The 18,706-nt window shown below is 42.5% G+C and overlaps 1 protein-coding gene across 7 annotated transcripts in view; it reads right to left on the bottom strand.

Moving 5' to 3' along the window:
* Positions 1 to 1,699: 1,699 nt before the first annotated feature.
* Positions 1,700 to 18,706, bottom strand: part of ZNF821 (zinc finger protein 821) — an 18,649-nt gene continuing 1,642 nt past the window's right edge. The window contains exons 3-10 of one of the 7 annotated variants that reach the window (XM_040442997.1): positions 18,042 to 18,126; positions 16,281 to 16,397; positions 10,613 to 10,733; positions 8,209 to 8,334; positions 5,399 to 5,544; positions 4,656 to 4,760; positions 3,517 to 3,683; positions 1,700 to 2,659 (exon numbers count right to left, since the gene is read on the bottom strand). In XM_040442997.1, coding sequence (XP_040298931.1) covers positions 2,005 to 2,659; positions 3,517 to 3,683; positions 4,656 to 4,760; positions 5,399 to 5,544; positions 8,209 to 8,290 — 1,155 coding nt within the window. In that variant the 5' untranslated portion in view covers positions 8,291 to 8,334; positions 10,613 to 10,733; positions 16,281 to 16,397; positions 18,042 to 18,126 and the 3' untranslated portion in view covers positions 1,700 to 2,004. Of the gene's footprint in view, positions 2,660 to 3,516; positions 3,684 to 4,655; positions 4,761 to 5,214; positions 5,545 to 8,189; positions 8,335 to 10,612; positions 10,734 to 16,280; positions 16,398 to 18,041; positions 18,157 to 18,706 lie in introns of those variants that run through there. The other 6 variants (XM_040442995.1, XM_040442994.1, XM_040442996.1 and 3 more) reach the window with 6 other exon arrangements.

Raw genomic sequence — 18,706 nt, 5'->3', positions numbered from 1 at the left:
CTATAATTATCTAAACTGTACACAACCTTTGGTGCAGGCTAAGGAAAGTTCTGTACTTGTTCTGTACCATCACAGACACTTTTAAGAAATGACCTCAGCTCTGGGCTCCTCAGCTTGGCAGACCTACAAAATGGTCATTTTGCTTGGGCTTTGACCACTGTCAACTTCAACTCTCTTCTCACTTTAATTCTGGATTTTTCTCAATGGGTTTTATTCTACCTTGGCTCTGGGGAATAAATAAGAAGATGGATCACTTCTCTCAAACAAGAGTTCCTTGGTACTATAGATCTTAATATTGGAGCTATTTAATTTTTTTGAAATTTTAGATTTTCTTAAATATTTATTTTGAGAGTGAGAGAGACAGAGAGTGCGTGCACAAGCAGGGGAGGGGCCGAGAGAGAGAGAGAATCCCAAGCAGGCTCCACATTGTCAGCACAAGAGCCCAACATGGGGGATGGATCTCACAAACATTGAGATCATGACCTGAGCTGAAATCAAGAGTTGGACACTGGGGGCTCCTGGGTGGCTCAGTTGGTTGAGCGACTCTTGACTTGGGCTCAGGTCATGATTTCATGGTTTGTAAGATCGAGACCCACATTGGGCGCAATACTGGCAGCACGGAGCCTGCTGGAATTCTCTCTCTCTCTCTCTCTCTCTCTCTCTCTCGCTTTCTCTGCCCTTCTCCCTGGCTCGTGCTCTCTCAAAATAAATAAACTAAAAAAAAAATTTTTTTTTAATTACAAATAGAGTTGGATGCTTAACCAAATGAGCCATTCAGGTGCTCCAATATTAGAGCTACTTCTGTGAACATAATCCTCAATAAAGCTGACTGCTGTCTAGGATAGGATTAAAAAATTTTTTTAAGTTTATGGGGCACCTGGGTGGCTCAGTTGGTTAAGCGCCCGACTTTGGCTCAGGTCATGATCTGATTTGTGAGTTCAAGCCCCATGTTGGGCTCTGCTGACAGCTCAGAGCCTGGTGCCTGCTTCGGATTCTTTGTCTCCCTCTCTCTCTGCCCCTCTCCTGCTCATGCTCTTTCTCTATCTCAAAAATAAATAAACATTAAAAAAAATTTTTAAATCTTTTTTAAGTTTGAGAGAGAGAGAGAGAGAGAGAGACAGCGTGAGTGGAGGAGAGGCAGAGAGGGAGACCTAGAATCCCAAACAGGCTCTGCACTAGCCTGTGCAGAGCCTGACATTGGGCTCAATCCCTTGAAATGTGAGGTCATGACCTGAGCCAAAACCAGGAGTTGGACGTTTAACCAACTGAGTTACCCAGGTGCTGCTAGGATAGGATTTTTAAAGTTTGACAAATTGAATTCTGCTGGGAAAAGTAGCCAGCCCGTAGCCTAAATAAATACTGCATCTCTTTAGAAAATGCCAGTTATGAGGAAAGGTGTCTACTTCTGAGTTTGGAAAAAGTATGCTAGGTTTAAATGGCCTTTGGGACTATAGAAGATCTTTGTTAGGCTGTTGGGAATGGACTCTCACAAAGTCAGCAATGGTTCTTTCTTGTCATAGGTATGCCTTATCAGCTTGTAAAGGCCCAAACAAGGGATCTCTGGGCCACCTAAATTGAGGAGTGCCCTCCCTTTAGAAGACAATCTGCCAGAAGTCCCTGCCGAAAACTTCCACCGGGGTCTCTCCTACATCACTTCATTTGCTAGAATGAAATGGAGAGAAAAACAGAAAAAGGCCAGTAAAGATAAAATTAATTTATTTGCCCTCACAATTCCGTGGGCCGCACCAGGCCCTGCAGTCCTAGAAGCATGCCCTGCAGCAGTGGGCTGGGGAGTCCAGTTCTCTGGAGTGCCTGCCTACTCCCTTGTCCGGAGCCGTGTTAAGTTGGCTTCTGGCTGATCCCAGCATCCCGCTCCCACATGCAAAGGTACGCAGGTCCACCTGCAGCCAACCCAGGCCTGTCTCTGGCAGTAAGGACAGGGCCCTGTGGGTGGCTACCACACTGATCCCTGGGGACCTGGGTGAGTGAGAGGGCAGGAGGGGTTCAGTGCAGAGAGCTGCTGTTCTGCTCTTCAAAGGCCATCTTGCCCAGGAGCTGGCTGTCCAACTCCACCCCACTCACAGGTAGCTGGAAGAAGTTCATTTCGGCTGCTAAGGCTGCCATGGCAGAAGGGTCCTGGCCAAACTGAGCTCGCAACATCATGTCCATTTTCTCCAGCCTCCTCTTGAGCCGCTTGGCTTCCCGCTCCCGGATGAGCCTGGCCTGCCTCTTCTCTGGGGTTTCATTGGCCCGCTTCAGCCTCATGGCTTCCCGATCCCGCTGCAGCCTGCGTGCCCGCTGCTCATCAGTCTCCTGCATGCGCTGCAGGCGCTTGGCTTCACGGTCCCTCATGCGCCTTACTTCCCGCTCCTCCGGGGTCTCATTGTCCCGCCGGCTTTTCTTGGCCGTGCGCTCTCGTTCCAGCCGCTGCAGCCTTACTTCCAGAGGCTCATTCTGTCGACGTAGGGCCCACTTGCGAACACTGGGGGTCTGTGCTTCCAGGAGCTTACGGTAGGCAGCACAATTGTTGCACACAAGCAGAATTCCAGCAGGGTACACTGGAGGACTGAAGGCAATGTCCTTCCCCTCAGCACTGGAGGGGCCCTCACTATGGGCTGGGGGTAGGGATTCCATATTAAGTACTTCAGGAAGTTTCTCGCTGGAATACAAAAATTTTGGATCGTTAGTGTCTCCTTCTAGTCTAGCTCAGGTATCTAGCTCTGACTTACTCTTGTCCTACCAGACCAGTTGCTCCAAGTTCACAACTAGGAGTCAGTTTGAGTACTTGGGAGACCTCTTCTTTTATATAAATTTTTTTTTTCAACATTTATTTATTTTTGGGACAGAGAGAGACAGAGCATGAACGGGCGAGGGGCAGAGAGAGAGGGAGACACAGAATCGGAAACAGGCTCCAGGCTCTGAGCCATCAGCCCAGAGCCCGACGCAGGGCTCGAACTCATGGACCGTGAGATCGTGACCTGGCTGAAGTCGGGCGCTTAACCGACTGCGCCACCCAGGCGCCCCTTGGGAGACCTCTTCTAGCTCTCCGATTCCCCAACTTCTCTGGGCTGGGGGGTCCAGAGAAGGGCTGGGGAGTCCACTGGCTCAGCCCCTCCTGCCTTGGACGACTCTGCATTGTACCCTTGGCAAATGGAACTAGGACACAATTCACATAGTTCCAGTCTTCCTCGGACACAGTGGAGACTGTGTCCTCATATCAGGGGCCTCTTAGCACTTATTCCAGTGAACTTTATTATGAATGTTCTTGGACTTCTCCCCCACCCCTATCTCTTATGAAAATATTATCCTGATAGAGGAAAGAAATGGGAATTCATTTCTCTCTGGGGATATCTAATGGAATGGTCATATTTACTAGCTTCATTACTTTTATTTCCAAGGAGTCAAGGGTCAGTTGCCTTTGCATTACCTATCTCTAGCCTTTGTTTTGATTTGGGAAAGCAGAACCCACACCCAGTAATTTGTTCCCAGACCAAGAGGTTTAGGTGGCCAGCTAACCTGTTAAACGTGGCATGGCTGGTAAAACGGGCTCCACACACAGCACAGTTAGACCTCTGGTCCTCCGAGTGGATTAGGAGGTGACGACCCAAGGACCCTGGGGAACTTAGGGCCCGGCCACAGACAGGACACATATAGCTCTTGGCACTCACCACTGCTGCAGTGTGCTGCAAAACAGAGCCTTAATCTGTCAACTCATGCAACCTTTAAGATAAGTCATATCCACTTAGAAGCTGCTTTCTAAAAAATGTCCCCTTTCCTTAGTCTCAGAACAAGGGATTTGCAACAATTCTCCCCGTTAAGCACCTGGAAAAGTAAGAGTCTTGTGTTAACAGGCCTTTAGAAGGGCCAGGCCATGCCGATTATTGTTCAGATTTCATTAGCTTGAGTTTTGACTATGTTCTGGAACGTGCAGCTGGCCTGATGAACAACAGGGCTCCAGAGCAAGAGCCCTCTTCAAAACCTGCAAAGAACTCACGCTTGGGATAATTTGTCTGCTTGCCTCACACTGTGCAGACACAAATGCACGGTAATGAGGCAATGAAGGCCAAGTGTAGAAGCTAGCTAGAAAGACTGGTATCCAAAAGAGATTTTGTCCTGCCTTTTCTTCAATCTTTTCAAAACAATCTTCTAAAGAAATGTGTCTGTTTGTTAACCAACTCCCTTTATGGTAAAGCTCAGGCTGCCATGTGTGCTGATGCCTTTCTAATATAGATCACAAGGCAAAGGTGCTCTGCGATTGGATCATGGAAAAAAGAGCACAAAAGCTCGTGTTCTTCCAAGCCCTTCATTTACACTTTCTCTAGTATAACAGAAACATTTATGTGAACTCATTTTTTTCTTCTTTAAAACAAAGCCCTCATTATTAATGGATCTTAGCTTCGATTTAACTATTTAAATATGCATTAAGTAATTTGGGAAAAAAAATTATACTTAAGTTTTCATAGGGTGTCTGCCTGGGAACCGACAACGGTTTTACCCAACATATCCCACTTAGTCTCTAAAATGTTCTGGGGCCTGGAGTGGACTCTTATTGGAAGCACCAGCCCAAGGTTCCTCTGGGAGCTGGAGGCAAAGGCTAACCAATAAACAAGCTGCTGACGCTCGTGTTCTGGAGCAAGTGGCTCCCCAGCCCATACCTGGTACACATGAGCAATCAGCTGCTCGCGGCTCCCACAGTCTAGCTGGCAGAGGGGACACTGGCAGAGTCCAAGTAAGGGGTCAGAATTCAAGTTCCCCGTGACCTGCAATTCAACAAATAGGCAATTCATTAAGACTGTTTACCACTCTTTTCCCTGCCCCTACTTCTTTTAATAGGGTATCCTGTTAAAAAGAACACAACCTGGTATCACATGTTATTCTTAGGTTTCCACTATGGACTGAAAGAAAAAGTAATAGGGCAAGGGAATAAAATTTGCTCCTATCTTTATTTTCTCCAAGGCTTCCTGCCATGAGGACATAGGGCTGCCCCAGGGACAGCTTCTCTGTTTTTTCCCCTAAGGTTAACTCTCTCGGATTAGCTTCCTTCCGGCTGTCCTTCTTGCAGGAATCCTCAGGAAACAATTTAGTGAGAAGGTGGCACCTCAGGTAACACTCTGACTTAAATTTGCAAGCATATTCGAGAGTACACTTCAGGAAGTCAGCCGACAGTCTTGCAAAAGTGGATATTCCGTCTGGAAAGAAGTGGGGGAGCTGTACCTCAGTTAGTGACATGTGGGTGGACAGGAAAGCTGGTGTGATGAGAGTTGTGTCTGAGGTTTGGGTAAATGGAGGTGTGGAGGAAGATGGGCTTCACATGAAGGTCCAGGAGACCATCAGGCATCAGGGCTGAGCAGAAGGGTCGGGGGGGGGTTCCTGGACTCAGGAACCATTTGTCACTTGCCTCATGCTCTACCACTTCACTCCCACCAACAGGCTGCTCCACATTTTCTAACTCTTTTTCCACTTTGACCACCCCTCCATCTTCCTCTGATGTGTGGGAAGAGACTTCATCTTGTGTGGTCTCCTCTTCATCACCCTCACTGTCACCTAGAACACACAAATTGGTCACTAGTTCTGATTTTTGCATAAATAGGCCTTGAGTTGCTTTCCACCTTAGAGTTTGTAGCTATAATGAAAACATTTTCAGATCTTCCACAACAGAGTTTATATCAATGAATAGTCTATATAGTTGGATAGTGGATACAAATCATGTTAAGTGAAAGAGCTGCTAGCTCTTATTTATAATGCCATTTGCACACTAAAGAGAAAATCTCAGGCAAAACCATTAGACAATGGTTATTGGGCCCTGTATGTTATCATAAAAATAATTCTTCTTACATGATTCCCAAATACCTCATACTTCAAATCATACCTCCTATGCACCTCACACCATGCTCATTCATTCCCACAACACATCACCTCTGACCTACCCACACTTCTCACTGATTTTATTACTTACTTTTCTCCATAACCCCCTGCATGATTTTTTCCATGGTATCACATACACTATTCTATTCTGTGTCCCACTAATCTTTTCTCTCCCAAAAAACCCCAAGGCACACAGAGAAACAAGGAAGTTTTTCCTTCCTCTTAATCAATAAAGGAGATAGTAGTCAATTAGTTAAAAATAATGTCTACTTTATAGGGAAAAGTTTGTTCAGTCCAGTGGAAAAAACAGCACAGCAACCAACCTCAGGCCATTTGTTGTGGTACCTGACTCAGTGGGTTCTTACTCTGCTAGTAACTCAGGATTCCAGGCTAAATAAATCCATTGTTTACATTGGTTCTTTGGATTATCTGATGGATAACTGACTGCATTAAGTGGAGGGAACAGGACATTCTTTAGGATGAAATACAATTTCTTATAACTAAAGTAAGAATTGAGTTTATTTTCATTTAGGGGGTAGGATGTGGCGGGGGGGGGTCTACTTGTGGCTGAGGGGTCTGCAAAATTTTTGTGGGTTGATTTTTGTTCCCTCATTATAAAATACATAGAAAAGAAAAAGATTTTTTAAAAACCACGATAATAATGAGTTTGTTCTGAAAGGGAAAAAAAGTACGAGTACCTTGAAGATCACAAGAGGAAGCCAAGCCTAGGGAAGCTGTCAGACTCCAACCCTATCCCAACCACCCTTAGATTCTGGATTCCTGGGCCTGACTGTGAGCAAGAGAAATACAGGGTAGACTGTCACCTGTGAGACTCAGCTTTCCTAGTTACAGTGCTTCTTGTCTTCTCTCTACCACCCCTTGTGTAATTTTTAAATCCACCAGTATCTGGCAAAACTGGTTACATTCTTTGTCTTCATAAGAAAATCTAACCAAATCATCTGCTAGTAGTTATGTGGGTCTCTGTTAGATACTCTGCTTGGTTGGTGGACTGGATTTGGGCCCTGGAAAGATCTATATCATATGTATGCCTTATTCCCTAGCCCAAAGCTTTTGTGGGAATTTATCTCAAAGATGCAGGATTTGAATAGATTAAATCATACCATATTTTCTCACCAGTTTATCCAGAGTACTTGTAAACTTAGTCTAAGACACTACTGTATCAAACACGCTATGTGACTGATCAAAAATCCAAATATAGAATTCCAAAGATTTAAAAAAAAATAAGTATGCCATCTAGAGGGATGATGCAGCTTTTCCAGAATGGAAACCTATTAAACTTTTATAGACGTTGCCATTCCTATCCTGTTATTCAAACTGGTGGCTCCCATAGGTTTTCTAAAAATCTTTCGTTTTTCCTGTACCTGAGCAATTAGATGCTAATTTTTTTTTTTTTTGCTAAATTATTAATTTGAGTGAAAACTAGTTCCTAGAAGGCCCCTGAATTCTTTCCCTCTTTGTTATTCTTTAATCCCAAATGTAGAGAAAAATTAAAAATGTCACTCTGAATTGACAGTAATAATATCCAATATCAGATGGATGTGATTAGTAAAGTATGGAAATCATCCTAGGAAATTTGTATTTCAACAAATATATCTCAAAATGTATTTGTTCAGGCAGGTGATGGAACAGATGATCCATCAGGCTCAGTTAGTTACCAATCACTGTCTTTGCCATCTCCTTCCAGGGATCTACTTAGGACTTGGTGTAGAAAGACACTGACTTTAGCACTTTATTGCTTTTCTAAAAAAATTAATTTATTCTTTTAAAAGTAGTCTCTATGCCCACTGTGGGGCTCGGACTGAGATCAAGACTCACATGCCCTGCAGAGTGAGCCTCCCAGGTACCCAGACTTTAGCATTTTATATGATGCATAATCTCATTAGTAAGCAAATCCTCTTGTGTGACATTCAAACTGGGTCCTCAAGCAAAAATTTCATTAATGCCACTCTTATATTTTGTTAACTTTAAGTAAATAGATTCTAGGAGACAGGGATTATTTTCATTTCACCTAACCCAGGGACTGCTCCTGTACGAATGATCTCTATACCCCTGTCTATCACAGTCATCACAAACCTATCTGTGTATGGCACTGTATCAAGTACTGCAGTCCATGAGTTAAAAAAAAATATAATGCCAAACCTGTCCTCTCTCTGGATAAGCATATGCTCATACACCTTGGAACGCCTTTGGGAACACTGAGGATCCACAAATCTCTTTCTTCATGTCTTCCTCCCAACCCCCATGCACAATCCCCAGAGCACACACACTCTGATAATTCTTCTCCCATTGCCCTGAGTCATTACCAGAAGGTGCAGAACTCACTGCTACTGGAGTCCTGATCTCTTAGTTGTTGGATAGCTTGTCGCTGACTGCCAAGGTCTCCAGGAAAATCAGTTTTCATCATCGCCTGGCGGGCTTGCTCTTCTAGCCCAGCAAATACTTGATCCCCTGGTGGTCACAAGGAAAAATGGTCAGGCCACCAGCTAGACAGCATATCCCAGGCAAGCTGGGTGGAAAGTCAGACCATTCAAAGTTGGGAGACAGGCAGGTACCCTATTGTGGGGTCATCCATCTCTTAGCTTGCTGCCTGGGTTCTGGGCATGGCTACTCTTCCTGGGCAGTGAGCCAGATGCTCTAGAAAGCATCACTTGCTTAAATCCTCCCAACCCTGACTCCTTTCAAAAGGTAATCAATTGCTACTTAACAAATTTAACGTCAGAATATCAATTCCACGGATAACCTACCATCAGGATTGGGGAGACAGAGGCAGAAGAGGCAAAGTGATGGGATAATACAGATAGGGCAACAAATGTGGGCACAATCTCTGAATCTTAGCATACTAACATTATGGCCCTGACTCAGAGTTCATCTCTGACTATAAACAAGTGCTTCAAATAATCCTTCCAAATAACAATCTCTCTAATCTCATCTTTCATCCATTCCCCTTTCGAGAGATACTTTGGAAGTTCTGCCTTGATTTTCTTTGTCTACCAGAATTAGCCACAAGCAAATCAACAACTGGTTGAGTAACAGACTAAATGGAGAACAGATAATATATGAACTCATTTTTGCTGAGGAACAAACTTCCTGAAACATACCAACTAATTTGCAAGAAATAATATTTTATCTAGTCTCCCTGGTCAATGAGGTATTTTTTCCTTTTTCTTTTTTCATATGGGGTATCCAGAAGCCCAGGACAGTCCTTGATTATGCATTCATTTGCAATGAACTCTGCCTAGGATCTTTGTGGTTATTGAAGAGTTAATATTTAAGTGCTCTTTTATTTCCAAGAGGCCAGGCATAAGGAGAAAAGAGAATTGGGTTTCTTGAGGTTTCCATTATCTCAGTCAGAGTGGAAACTACAGTTCCCACTCCCAGCCACCAAGAGAGAATAAAAAGCCCTAGTGAAATGTCTGACAACAGGCCAGGCACTTTCTTACTGAAAAGAAAAAAGGAACATAAACAGGTTCAGGTTCCAAGACAGGATACAATGCGGCAGGAGAAATGGTCAGTTGACCTGTGCTATCAGTCCTTGGACGATGAAAGAACTGATGTAAAGGAGGCTTCATGTGATTCACTTTGGCATTTGTTCAGCAAAAATTCAGTGAGCATCTAGATGCTAAGTGCTAAACACTAATAACTACTATTTGGCATATCCTGGTTCCAGGCTCTAAGCTAAGTGCTTTATAGTTGTTGTTGTTTTTAAGTTTATGTATTTATTTTGAGAGAGAGAGAGAGAGAAAGAGAATAAGCAGGGGAGGGGCAGAGAGAAAGGGGGACAGAGGATCTGAAGCAGGTTCTTTGCTGAGAGCAGAGAGCCCAATGAGGGGCTCAAACCCATGAACCATGAGATCATGACCTGAGCCGAAGTCGGACACTTAACTGACTGAGCCACCCAGGTGCCCCAGTGCTTTATAGTTTTTATCTTAATTCTCTGCAAAACTCTATGTGGTAGGTATTCCTACACATATTTTACTTAAGAGAAAACTCAAGTCTATAGAACAAAGTATTCAAACCCAGGTGTGTACAATTTTAATATCCATATTTTGAAACTGCTTTTTGGCAGTGATGTAAGCAGTTTAAATTTTTTTTTTAACGTTTATTTATTTTTGAGACAGAGACAGACAGAGCACGAACAGGGGAGGGTCAGAGAGAGGGAGACACAGAATCTGAAACAGGCTCCAGGCTCTGAGCTGTCAGCACAGAGCCCGACACGGGGCTTGAACTCACTGACCGCGAGATCATAACCTGAGCCGAAGTCGGCAGCTTAAACGACTGAGCCACCCAGGCACCCCTGATGTAAGCAGTTTAGATAGTTCACCAGAGTTGTGCTGCTGAAAACAAACACTTGTCTCTGTGTGAGAAGAATGGCTCTGATCCTAGTGATAATGTTACCTTCGAACCACAAGAAACTGATGCTACACCTCAAAGATCAAAATAATGTTCTTAGGGCCAGTAAATGACAAAGGGACCCATCATTTTGATGGTTCTGATACCCTATGATGAGTTACCATGCTGGGGCCAGAGTAACTAATACTGTGGCTACTCTGATTGCTACTGGGAATGGGAGTAGAGGTGGCAAGGGTTCAAGTGAACTTCTAGCCACAGAGCACTCAACTAAAAGAAAAATAAGCTGCCTTAAGTCCATTTCCAAAATATCAAGATCATAAACTGGACATAAATTACTGCAAGGAAGAACAAAAAAAAAAATTCTGTGTTATAGCACCTTCTCATCCTTCTTTGCAGAAGTAAAATATTTTTCTTCATGGTGGTTCCACTGTAACCACAAGACCATGGCCAACTGGATTAGTTACTGAATTCTTCTGGGTAGATGCATGCTTTTGGACCTGGAAACCGTGGGTAGAAATGGCACTGAGGAACACGTCATGTACCAACATATGATTATCAAAGGGTAGACCACTCTCATCAGTGATACTTCTCATCTCTAAAGAAACCTACCCAGAAAAAAACTAGGTTTATAACATATGAAGAATACACTTTTTCCCCCCTTAATAGGTAATTGCATTGCATTAGTAGAAGGGCATCTAAAAGGATAAATACCTCTCAAGATCTACCAGTGATTCAGTTTAGACCCACAACTTGAGCTGAAAATTTTTGTCTATTGATATTTTCTAAATATTTGGGCCTTCACGGAACAGAGAAGAGTTAATTCCATACAACGTCTTTATCTAGGACTTTTGCTGGCAATCTCACTTAGGATAGTTAGAATACATTAATTGTCATTCCCTTTTGGCAGTTTAGTTCTATTCCTGACTCCTGGAAAAGGCTAAGGTAAACTTTATTCCTTAGGGCCATTCTTATCTTAAACATTGACAGAAAGCAAAATATATAAAAACCATTAAAAAAGCGATTTGGGCATATCATGATCTTCCAGTAGGCCCTATATACCTAAGCTGTAAATCTGACTGCCCAGAATTATCCTTTCATAAAAAGGTAGTGATATCTGCTAAAATTATGTCATAGTAACTCAAATAAAATGTGATCCATAGAAATACTGGCACTTGAGAAATGTTATACAACAGCCTGCTTTTCTTTTTTTTTTTTATTAAAAAAAATTTTTTTTTTTAAATTTTTTTTTTCAACGTTTATTTATTTTTTGGGACAGAGAGAGACAGAGCATGAACGGGGGAGGGGCAGAGAGAGAGGGAGACACAGAATCGGAAACAGGCTCCAGGCTCTGAGCCATCAGCCCAGAGCCTGACGCGGGGCTCGAACTCACGGATCGCGAGATCGTGACCTGGCTGAAGTCGGACGCTTAACCGACTGCGCCACCCAGGCGCCCCTAAAAAAATTTTTTTAACGTTTATTCATTTTTGAGAAATACAGCATGAGTGGGGGAGGGACAGAGAGAGAGGGAGACACAGAATTGGAAATTTGTCTGCTTTTCTAATGTAGAATTATTATTTCCTTCTATCTTGAAACTATTGGAATAGGTTAAAAAAACACTCAGGTCTCTAGATATTAATGTAGGGCAACCATCTTATTTAACATGGGTATTTATTTGTCTATTAATAGTTAAGAACAAGTAATCTAAGCTCTACAGTAAAAAACAAGGTGCTACCTCTGCTTTTTTTTGGTATGAAATCAAGATACTGTTTGTCTGATTTGGCTAGGGTGTTCCAGACTAGACAAGAACAAGGCCATCCAAGCAAGTCTGTAGAACAGAGGAGAAGCCTGGGATAAAAGTTACTAGAAAGGCAAAGATTTTACAATTCTCTTTCTTGAGTCACTGGTGCAATTAAACACATGCAATTTCTGGCTGACTGAAATTAAAGAAAGCAAAGCAGCTGAAAAATATTCCAACAGAGCAGAAGTCAAATGCAGAAAAAATGAGCTAGTCTTGGGAGTGAGGGGCTTAGGATTCCATTCCAGCTGACAGTCTCTGTGACCCAAGGTGCTACCACATGCCGGGAACATAGCCATTTACTTCACAAGGATGTTGACAGAATGAACGAGGACAAAACAAGTTGCGTTTTTTGGAAGAGAAGGCACTTTAAAGGCTTTTTTTCCTACTTCTCTGTAAAAGCTGAGAAGCTTTTATTGAAATTCAAAGTTTTTAGTCTTGTATGTACTTTTCAATCTGAAAACAAAAGCCTCTGAAGAAAGAGTTCTCCTTTTCTTAGTGGTTTGCTTGGCATAAACACATCAAATGAGAGTGTACAAGGGACTCTATTTTCAACCTCTCTAGAAAACAGCTGACAGAAACTTGTACTCAGAAGGAGGTGAGATGAGGAAGGAGGGGCAGAGGAAGGTCTAATACCCCTCAGCAGTTTCTCTGAAACCAATAATTCTGGGCTTTTATTCCAAAAGCTCTGTATCAAATCTATTAATGAACTGAGCAAACTACAAGAGTACGTGTGGATGTTTCTGGGGAAAGGAGAGATCATGATGGTAATTCAGATACAGAGACAGTCCTGAGGAAAGCCAAGTAAATGCCAGTGCATCCTGCCCGCTGGCTTCTCAAGTGGATGTGATAAATGCTGCCAGGCTACAGCAGTGGGATCCTTCCTTCCTTCCTTCCTTCCTTCCTTCCTTCCTTCCTTCCTTCCTTCCTTCGTTATGTTTATTTATTTGGGGTGTGGGGGGCAGAGAGAGAGGGAGAGAGAGAATCCCAACCAGGGTCCACAAAATCACTGCAGAGTCTGACATGGGGCTTGAACCCACAAACCATGAGATCATGAACTGAACTGAAATCTAGAGTCAAAAGCTTAACGGACTGAGCCACCCAGGCACCCCTACAGCAGTGGGATTCTTAATATACTCTTTTAGGTGGGCTCTGAGTTTCATGACTCAATCTTCTTCCCAGAAGGCAGATGTAATGAAGCTCAGCCATTACTCAAGTGCCGACTGGCTTTAACATTTCAGCAAAGCTTCTGCAGACATTCTTGCCTCCCAGACCTTGAGTCCATTCCACTTATTTTAAATAGATAAGCAGCATTAAATTCACTACATTTGATTGGTTCCATTTCACTGCAAGGGAACAGGAGACTCAAGCGGGCAGAAGACTGAAACTACCTATTTCTACCTGCCACTTTTGTCATGGGCAAGGAGAAAATGCTGTTTTTAAAAAGGCAGGATCTGCTTCAGTCCCCAAACAGTAAATAAGCACAAAGTCCCGAGACACCAGCAAATCTCAGTGTCTTTTCTTCTTTAGTCAAGCTCAGTCTATTACCTGAGAAGCCCTCATGGTTCCCCATCCAAATACATCTCCGAAAACAGTCCCTCCCTGGGGGTCTGCTTTTTAGTTGCAGCTGAACATTTCTGTTCATGGCCCTCATAACGGTCACTTCCTCAGAGCCCGCACAGCCCCACCCATTCCACCACAATATGATATTGACTCGGCTCTGGAAACTACATTTCTGCAGCTGTGGATGTGTAATACTCTCTTATCTTCTCCATGGCCTGTTTGTCCATCTGTTTTCTGACCCAATACCAACTCACCCTGGGTTCAACTATGGTGGGAGGAGATTCAGCTGATGGATATACGCTACATGGACACAGGCAAAGGCCATACAAGCCTAGCTTCCCTTGGCCTTATCACAATCAGGCCATCATTCCCTGCCACCTACTCTCCTTAAATCTAACCAAGTCTCTTTGGACAGATGGCTTAAAAAAAATTTTTTTTTTTAATGTTTAAGAGAGAGAGAGAGAGAGAGAGAGAGAGAGACAGAGCATGAGCGGGGGAAGGGCAGAGAGCGAGGGAGACACAGAATCTGAAGCGGCTCCAGGCTCTGAGCTGTCAGCACAGAGCCCGACATGGGGCTCAAGCCCACAAACGGTGAGATCATGACCTGAGACAAAGTCGGACGCTCAACTGACTGAGCCACCCAGGTGCCCTGGACAGACGGCTTTTTTAAGTAAACACCCAACTCCTATGACCGCCTTATTTGTGAACCCATCTACTAAGAATAACTTTCCTTCCCTGCCTTCTTGGGGTCACATCTGTGTCTTTTACTGATACTTGTTTTCAATCAGAGAGGAGAAGACAACCCTCCTAAACCTCTGTGTTGGATGATGTCTCTCTTGACAATCTTCACATTCAGGCCCACTACATTTTATTGTTGTAGCATCAATTTCTAAACCCTTCCTAAACCACTCACTCACCTTTATATTAAGCAGACTTCCACATCCACCTATTCCAGAACATACTCCTAGAAGCATCCAACTTGTTCTCTTCTACAACTTTTCCAGGAGTTAAGTTGAAGAATTAATTGTAAATGAAGGTGTGCCACCCTAATCTCATTAACTTATAAAATATTCAAGTCCACCTAATTCCTCTGTTCCTACTATTTATTCTCTCACTCTTGAAATTACCCAGTAAGATAAGGTACAGAGTGCCTGGTATGCAGGATATTTTTAATGAACTTTAGTCCTCTTATCTTAACTCTTTGACGAATCTACCCTCTCATATGTAGAAGAGCGTTTTCCTTCAAAATAACCGTTATGTATTATTTCACTGAATTCTCTTCGGATGCTGCTGTACTTTATTTGGTCAGTCCTCAATAATAAAAGGTGCTATGTGACTCTTTTTTAAACATTTGGGGGGCGCCTGGGTGGCTCAGTCGGTTAAGCGTCCGACTTCGGCTCAGGTCATGATCTCGCGGTTCGTGAGTTCAAGCCCTGCATCGGGCTCTGTGCTGATGGCTCAGAGCCTGGAGCCTGTTTCAGATTCTGTGTCTCCCTCTCTCTCGGCCCCTCCTCCGTTCATGCTCCGTCTCTCTCTGTCTCAAAAATAAATAAAGGTTAAAAAAAAATTTTTTTTTTTTAATATAAATAAATAAATAAATAAATAAATAAATAAACATTTGGGTGAGGATGCTTATCTTCCCAGGTCATAGGAAACAGGTCAATTATATAAAATCTGCATAGATAGACATATTAAATGTTAATTTAAAAGGCACTTTGAACATCCTTTATAAGCAGTGCTAGAAGTAAAGAGGAATAGCAAGAAATATAAATGGGACATAGTCTCTGCCCTCTAGAATTTTACAGTCTAATTACTGAAATAAAACATACATAAATACAAAACTGCTGAGAAACAATGCAAGGCAATAATGCATACCTAGTTTTCCTGTTACTAGTCTTTCTCTCATGTGATCCATCACACAAACTGCTTCGTAGTTCTGACACACTGCATTCTAAATGCCCCTCCCCTTCTCTGCCTGAAAACCCTTAGTAGCTCCTTATAGTCCACAGTATGAAGTATGAACTTGGCCTGAGTTAAACATTTCCAAACTCATGTCCTAGAATATCTGGATAAATATAACGTCTGCTTCATACAAAGTCTCCTTATCCCCTGAACATGTGCTTTCCTTCTTTTATCTTTGCTCACATAATTTTCCCTACCTGATTTTACCTCTTCCTTCTTCCTTTTTTAAAAATCCACTTCCTACCTTCTAAGGCCCAGTTTAAGCTCACAGTCTAGGGCCTTTTCCATGAAGCATTCCCTTGCTACTTCAGTCTATGGAACTCCTTCCTCTTCTGTAGTACACACAGTCTTAGCATCCCTATATGGCACTCAGCATATACTATCTTGTGTTTTTAAATATTATTTTATGTATCTGTGGCTCCACTATAGTCTTATATATCCTTATGCTGTTTTACAGTCCTGGCATCTAGCACAAGGCTTTGCACAGATATCCTAAAAATGTCTGTTAATGTGAATACTAAGGATGAATCAAGTGCACTTACTCCTAAGACAGGTTTCTAATACTTCCTCCAGCAACCAGACACACTTTAAACCCATCACGTTCAACCTCTTTAACCCTTTTTTCCTACACAAATTAGTGTAAGCATCTCACCTAAATTGAGATTACTCTTTCATTTCAACCCTCAATGTTCCCAGGTTCTAGAAGACAAAACCCAATACTCACAGTGAACTTTATTTGGATTTGTCTGTTTCCGACGGGACATGTTTTCCTGATCCAAAAGTTCTGGCCTTTCCCAGTTTCACAACTGGATATGTTACTACTTCCTTGCAGGGTGCTGACCTACAATAAAAAACATATTGTTACCACATGCCATTTTTCCCAGAAATTAGACAAAATTAAAGATAAAAAGACTTTTAAAAAAGTTATTGAGCATATAAAACTCACCAGTTATAAATAATTGAACTAATTAAAGAAAGAAAGAAATGGGGGCACCTGGGTGGCTTAGTTGGTTAAGCATCCAACTTGGGCTCAAGTCATTATCTCACAGTTCGTGAGTTCAAGCCCCGCATTTGGTTGTGTGCTGACAATGCGGAGCCTGCTTGGGATTCTTCCTTTCTCCCTCTCTCTCTACCCCTTCTCCACTCGTGCTTTTTCTCTCACTCAAAATAAATAAATAAACTTAAGGAAGGAAGGAAGGAAGGAAGGAAGGAAGGAAGGAAGGAAGGAAGGAAGGAAAGAAAGAAAGAGAGAAATTTCTAGCACAACATCCAGGTCCTAAGAAGTTTAAGAAGGGACTCCTTCAAAGGATTTAGAGAATTCTACTCTAAATCTATCTGTGGAATCCAGAACACTGTTATGTGATCATGATCAAGGTCACCGGATAGAAAAGGAAGCAAAACACTTAGGTAACAGTTTTAGAAGCACTGCAGGCTCAAATGGATAACCCCCATGAATGTAAAAGGAAGCAGATGGAAGCTAAAGAGGGTGGCAGCTCACATGTTACACGCCCACTGGAAGTCAAGCCCTGCAATCTGCACAAATGGGAACCTCCAGATGTTTTTTCAAGAAGTTATCTTGCCTGGAGGTGACAAAGCACCACATCCCTGCGAGACAGGAAACATCTCAAAACTTTTAGGCATCTATAAATGAAATCAGCACAGGAAATAGAGCCTCTACCTAGCGAGGTAGGCACAGTGCTAGGCACTGTGGATGACAGGGCACTGAATCAAATCAGGCTTCCAATGTTGAAGATGAGCTCTCACCAGAAGAGCCAGATGCTATCCACACTGTTGAGTATTAATTCAACATTCCAGTGTGGAGTATCAACCTGGCCCTGCTCAGGCAAAGTTAATAACTTTGTGGCAAAGTTAATAACTTTAGTGCCTCTTTTTAATCCAGCCTCTGTGTAACAAAGAGATCAGTGGGAAGAACAAAGAGAAAAGCTCCCCAAAGGAGACGTGCTGCAGAGACCTGCATCTGCTTCCCTGAAACTGGAGGGAACAGATACATAAGCCTGGAGGTTCCTGGTTAGTTTCTAAGAAAGACTTTCCCAGCAGTAAGTGTTGTTAAAGAGTCTGAAATGGATTAGTAGTGAAAACTGAAATTTTCTATGAAAGGCACAGTGAAGTTGTATGGAAACCAATTTGACAATAAATTTCATATATTGAAAAAAAATAAAAATAAAAAAAATTTTAAAAAAAGGCACAGTGAATAAACAGATTAAAAAAAGAGATTCTCTTCCCTACCAAGGACAAGAATATGGATTTGGTCACCCTCTAAGTTTTCTTTCACTTCCTGCCCTTTCAAATTGTACTTATACTGAATAAGCAAGTAGTTTAATGCCTTAAGAGGCATTCTGAGAGGCTACTGCTAGCTATACTCTGCACTCCAGTTAGTGAAGACTCATCTCCTGTTATGCCAACTAACTCCTCCATGTAGCTAGAAAGGATCTCAGACCTGTAATCAGATCCTGCCTCCCCTTACCAAAAGAAAGAAACCGCAAATGGCAAAGACAGGCCTCCACAGGAAGTGGCAAAGGAAGCAGCTTTCAGGCAGTCTTCTATCATATCTGCATATCAAACACAGTTCTTTTTCAGACCTTTAATTAAAACAACAACAACAAAAAACCAGCTTCAAACGTATACAGTAAAATCAATTTTAACTAGTTAGAGGGCACTTTCTGTGAGCTAATGCTAATGGTATGTATTCTCTGTTCTAAGTTTTGTTTGCAGAGATCATTTCTTTCCAATCAAGTAGTTATTAGCATAAGCAGTGAAGGAATATTCACTTTGGGTCTTTTCCTGTGGAATCATAAAATGGAAAGTTGAATGAAATGCACATTATCATTTTCTCCCAACATTTGTAGAGCTACACCTCTCTATTATATAAGGAAAAATGAAATATTAACTAATCTTTAAATTTTCTCCTAATCAAGATCAGAAATTGAAACTGTGTGATAAAGATAATGAAGATCCTTCTGAAGGAAGGCCAAATAACTTGAGACATGCTCAATTCAGATCATCTTGGCGAGGCAACAGTTCAATACTGAAGCCACAAGTCAGAAACAGAGATGAGCATCTGCATATTGAAATAGGCAGTATCCACTGCATCTCACAATCCTCCTAGCGGCCAAATGGGGAACTGACCAG

Source organism: Herpailurus yagouaroundi, unplaced genomic scaffold (assembly GCF_014898765.1).
Source record: "Herpailurus yagouaroundi ecotype Mexico unplaced genomic scaffold, PumYag 190, whole genome shotgun sequence".
Classification (NCBI taxonomy): domain Eukaryota; kingdom Metazoa; phylum Chordata; class Mammalia; order Carnivora; family Felidae; genus Herpailurus; species Herpailurus yagouaroundi.
Note: the sequence above shows the minus strand (reverse complement) of the source record. Positions and strands in the feature narration are given on the sequence as shown.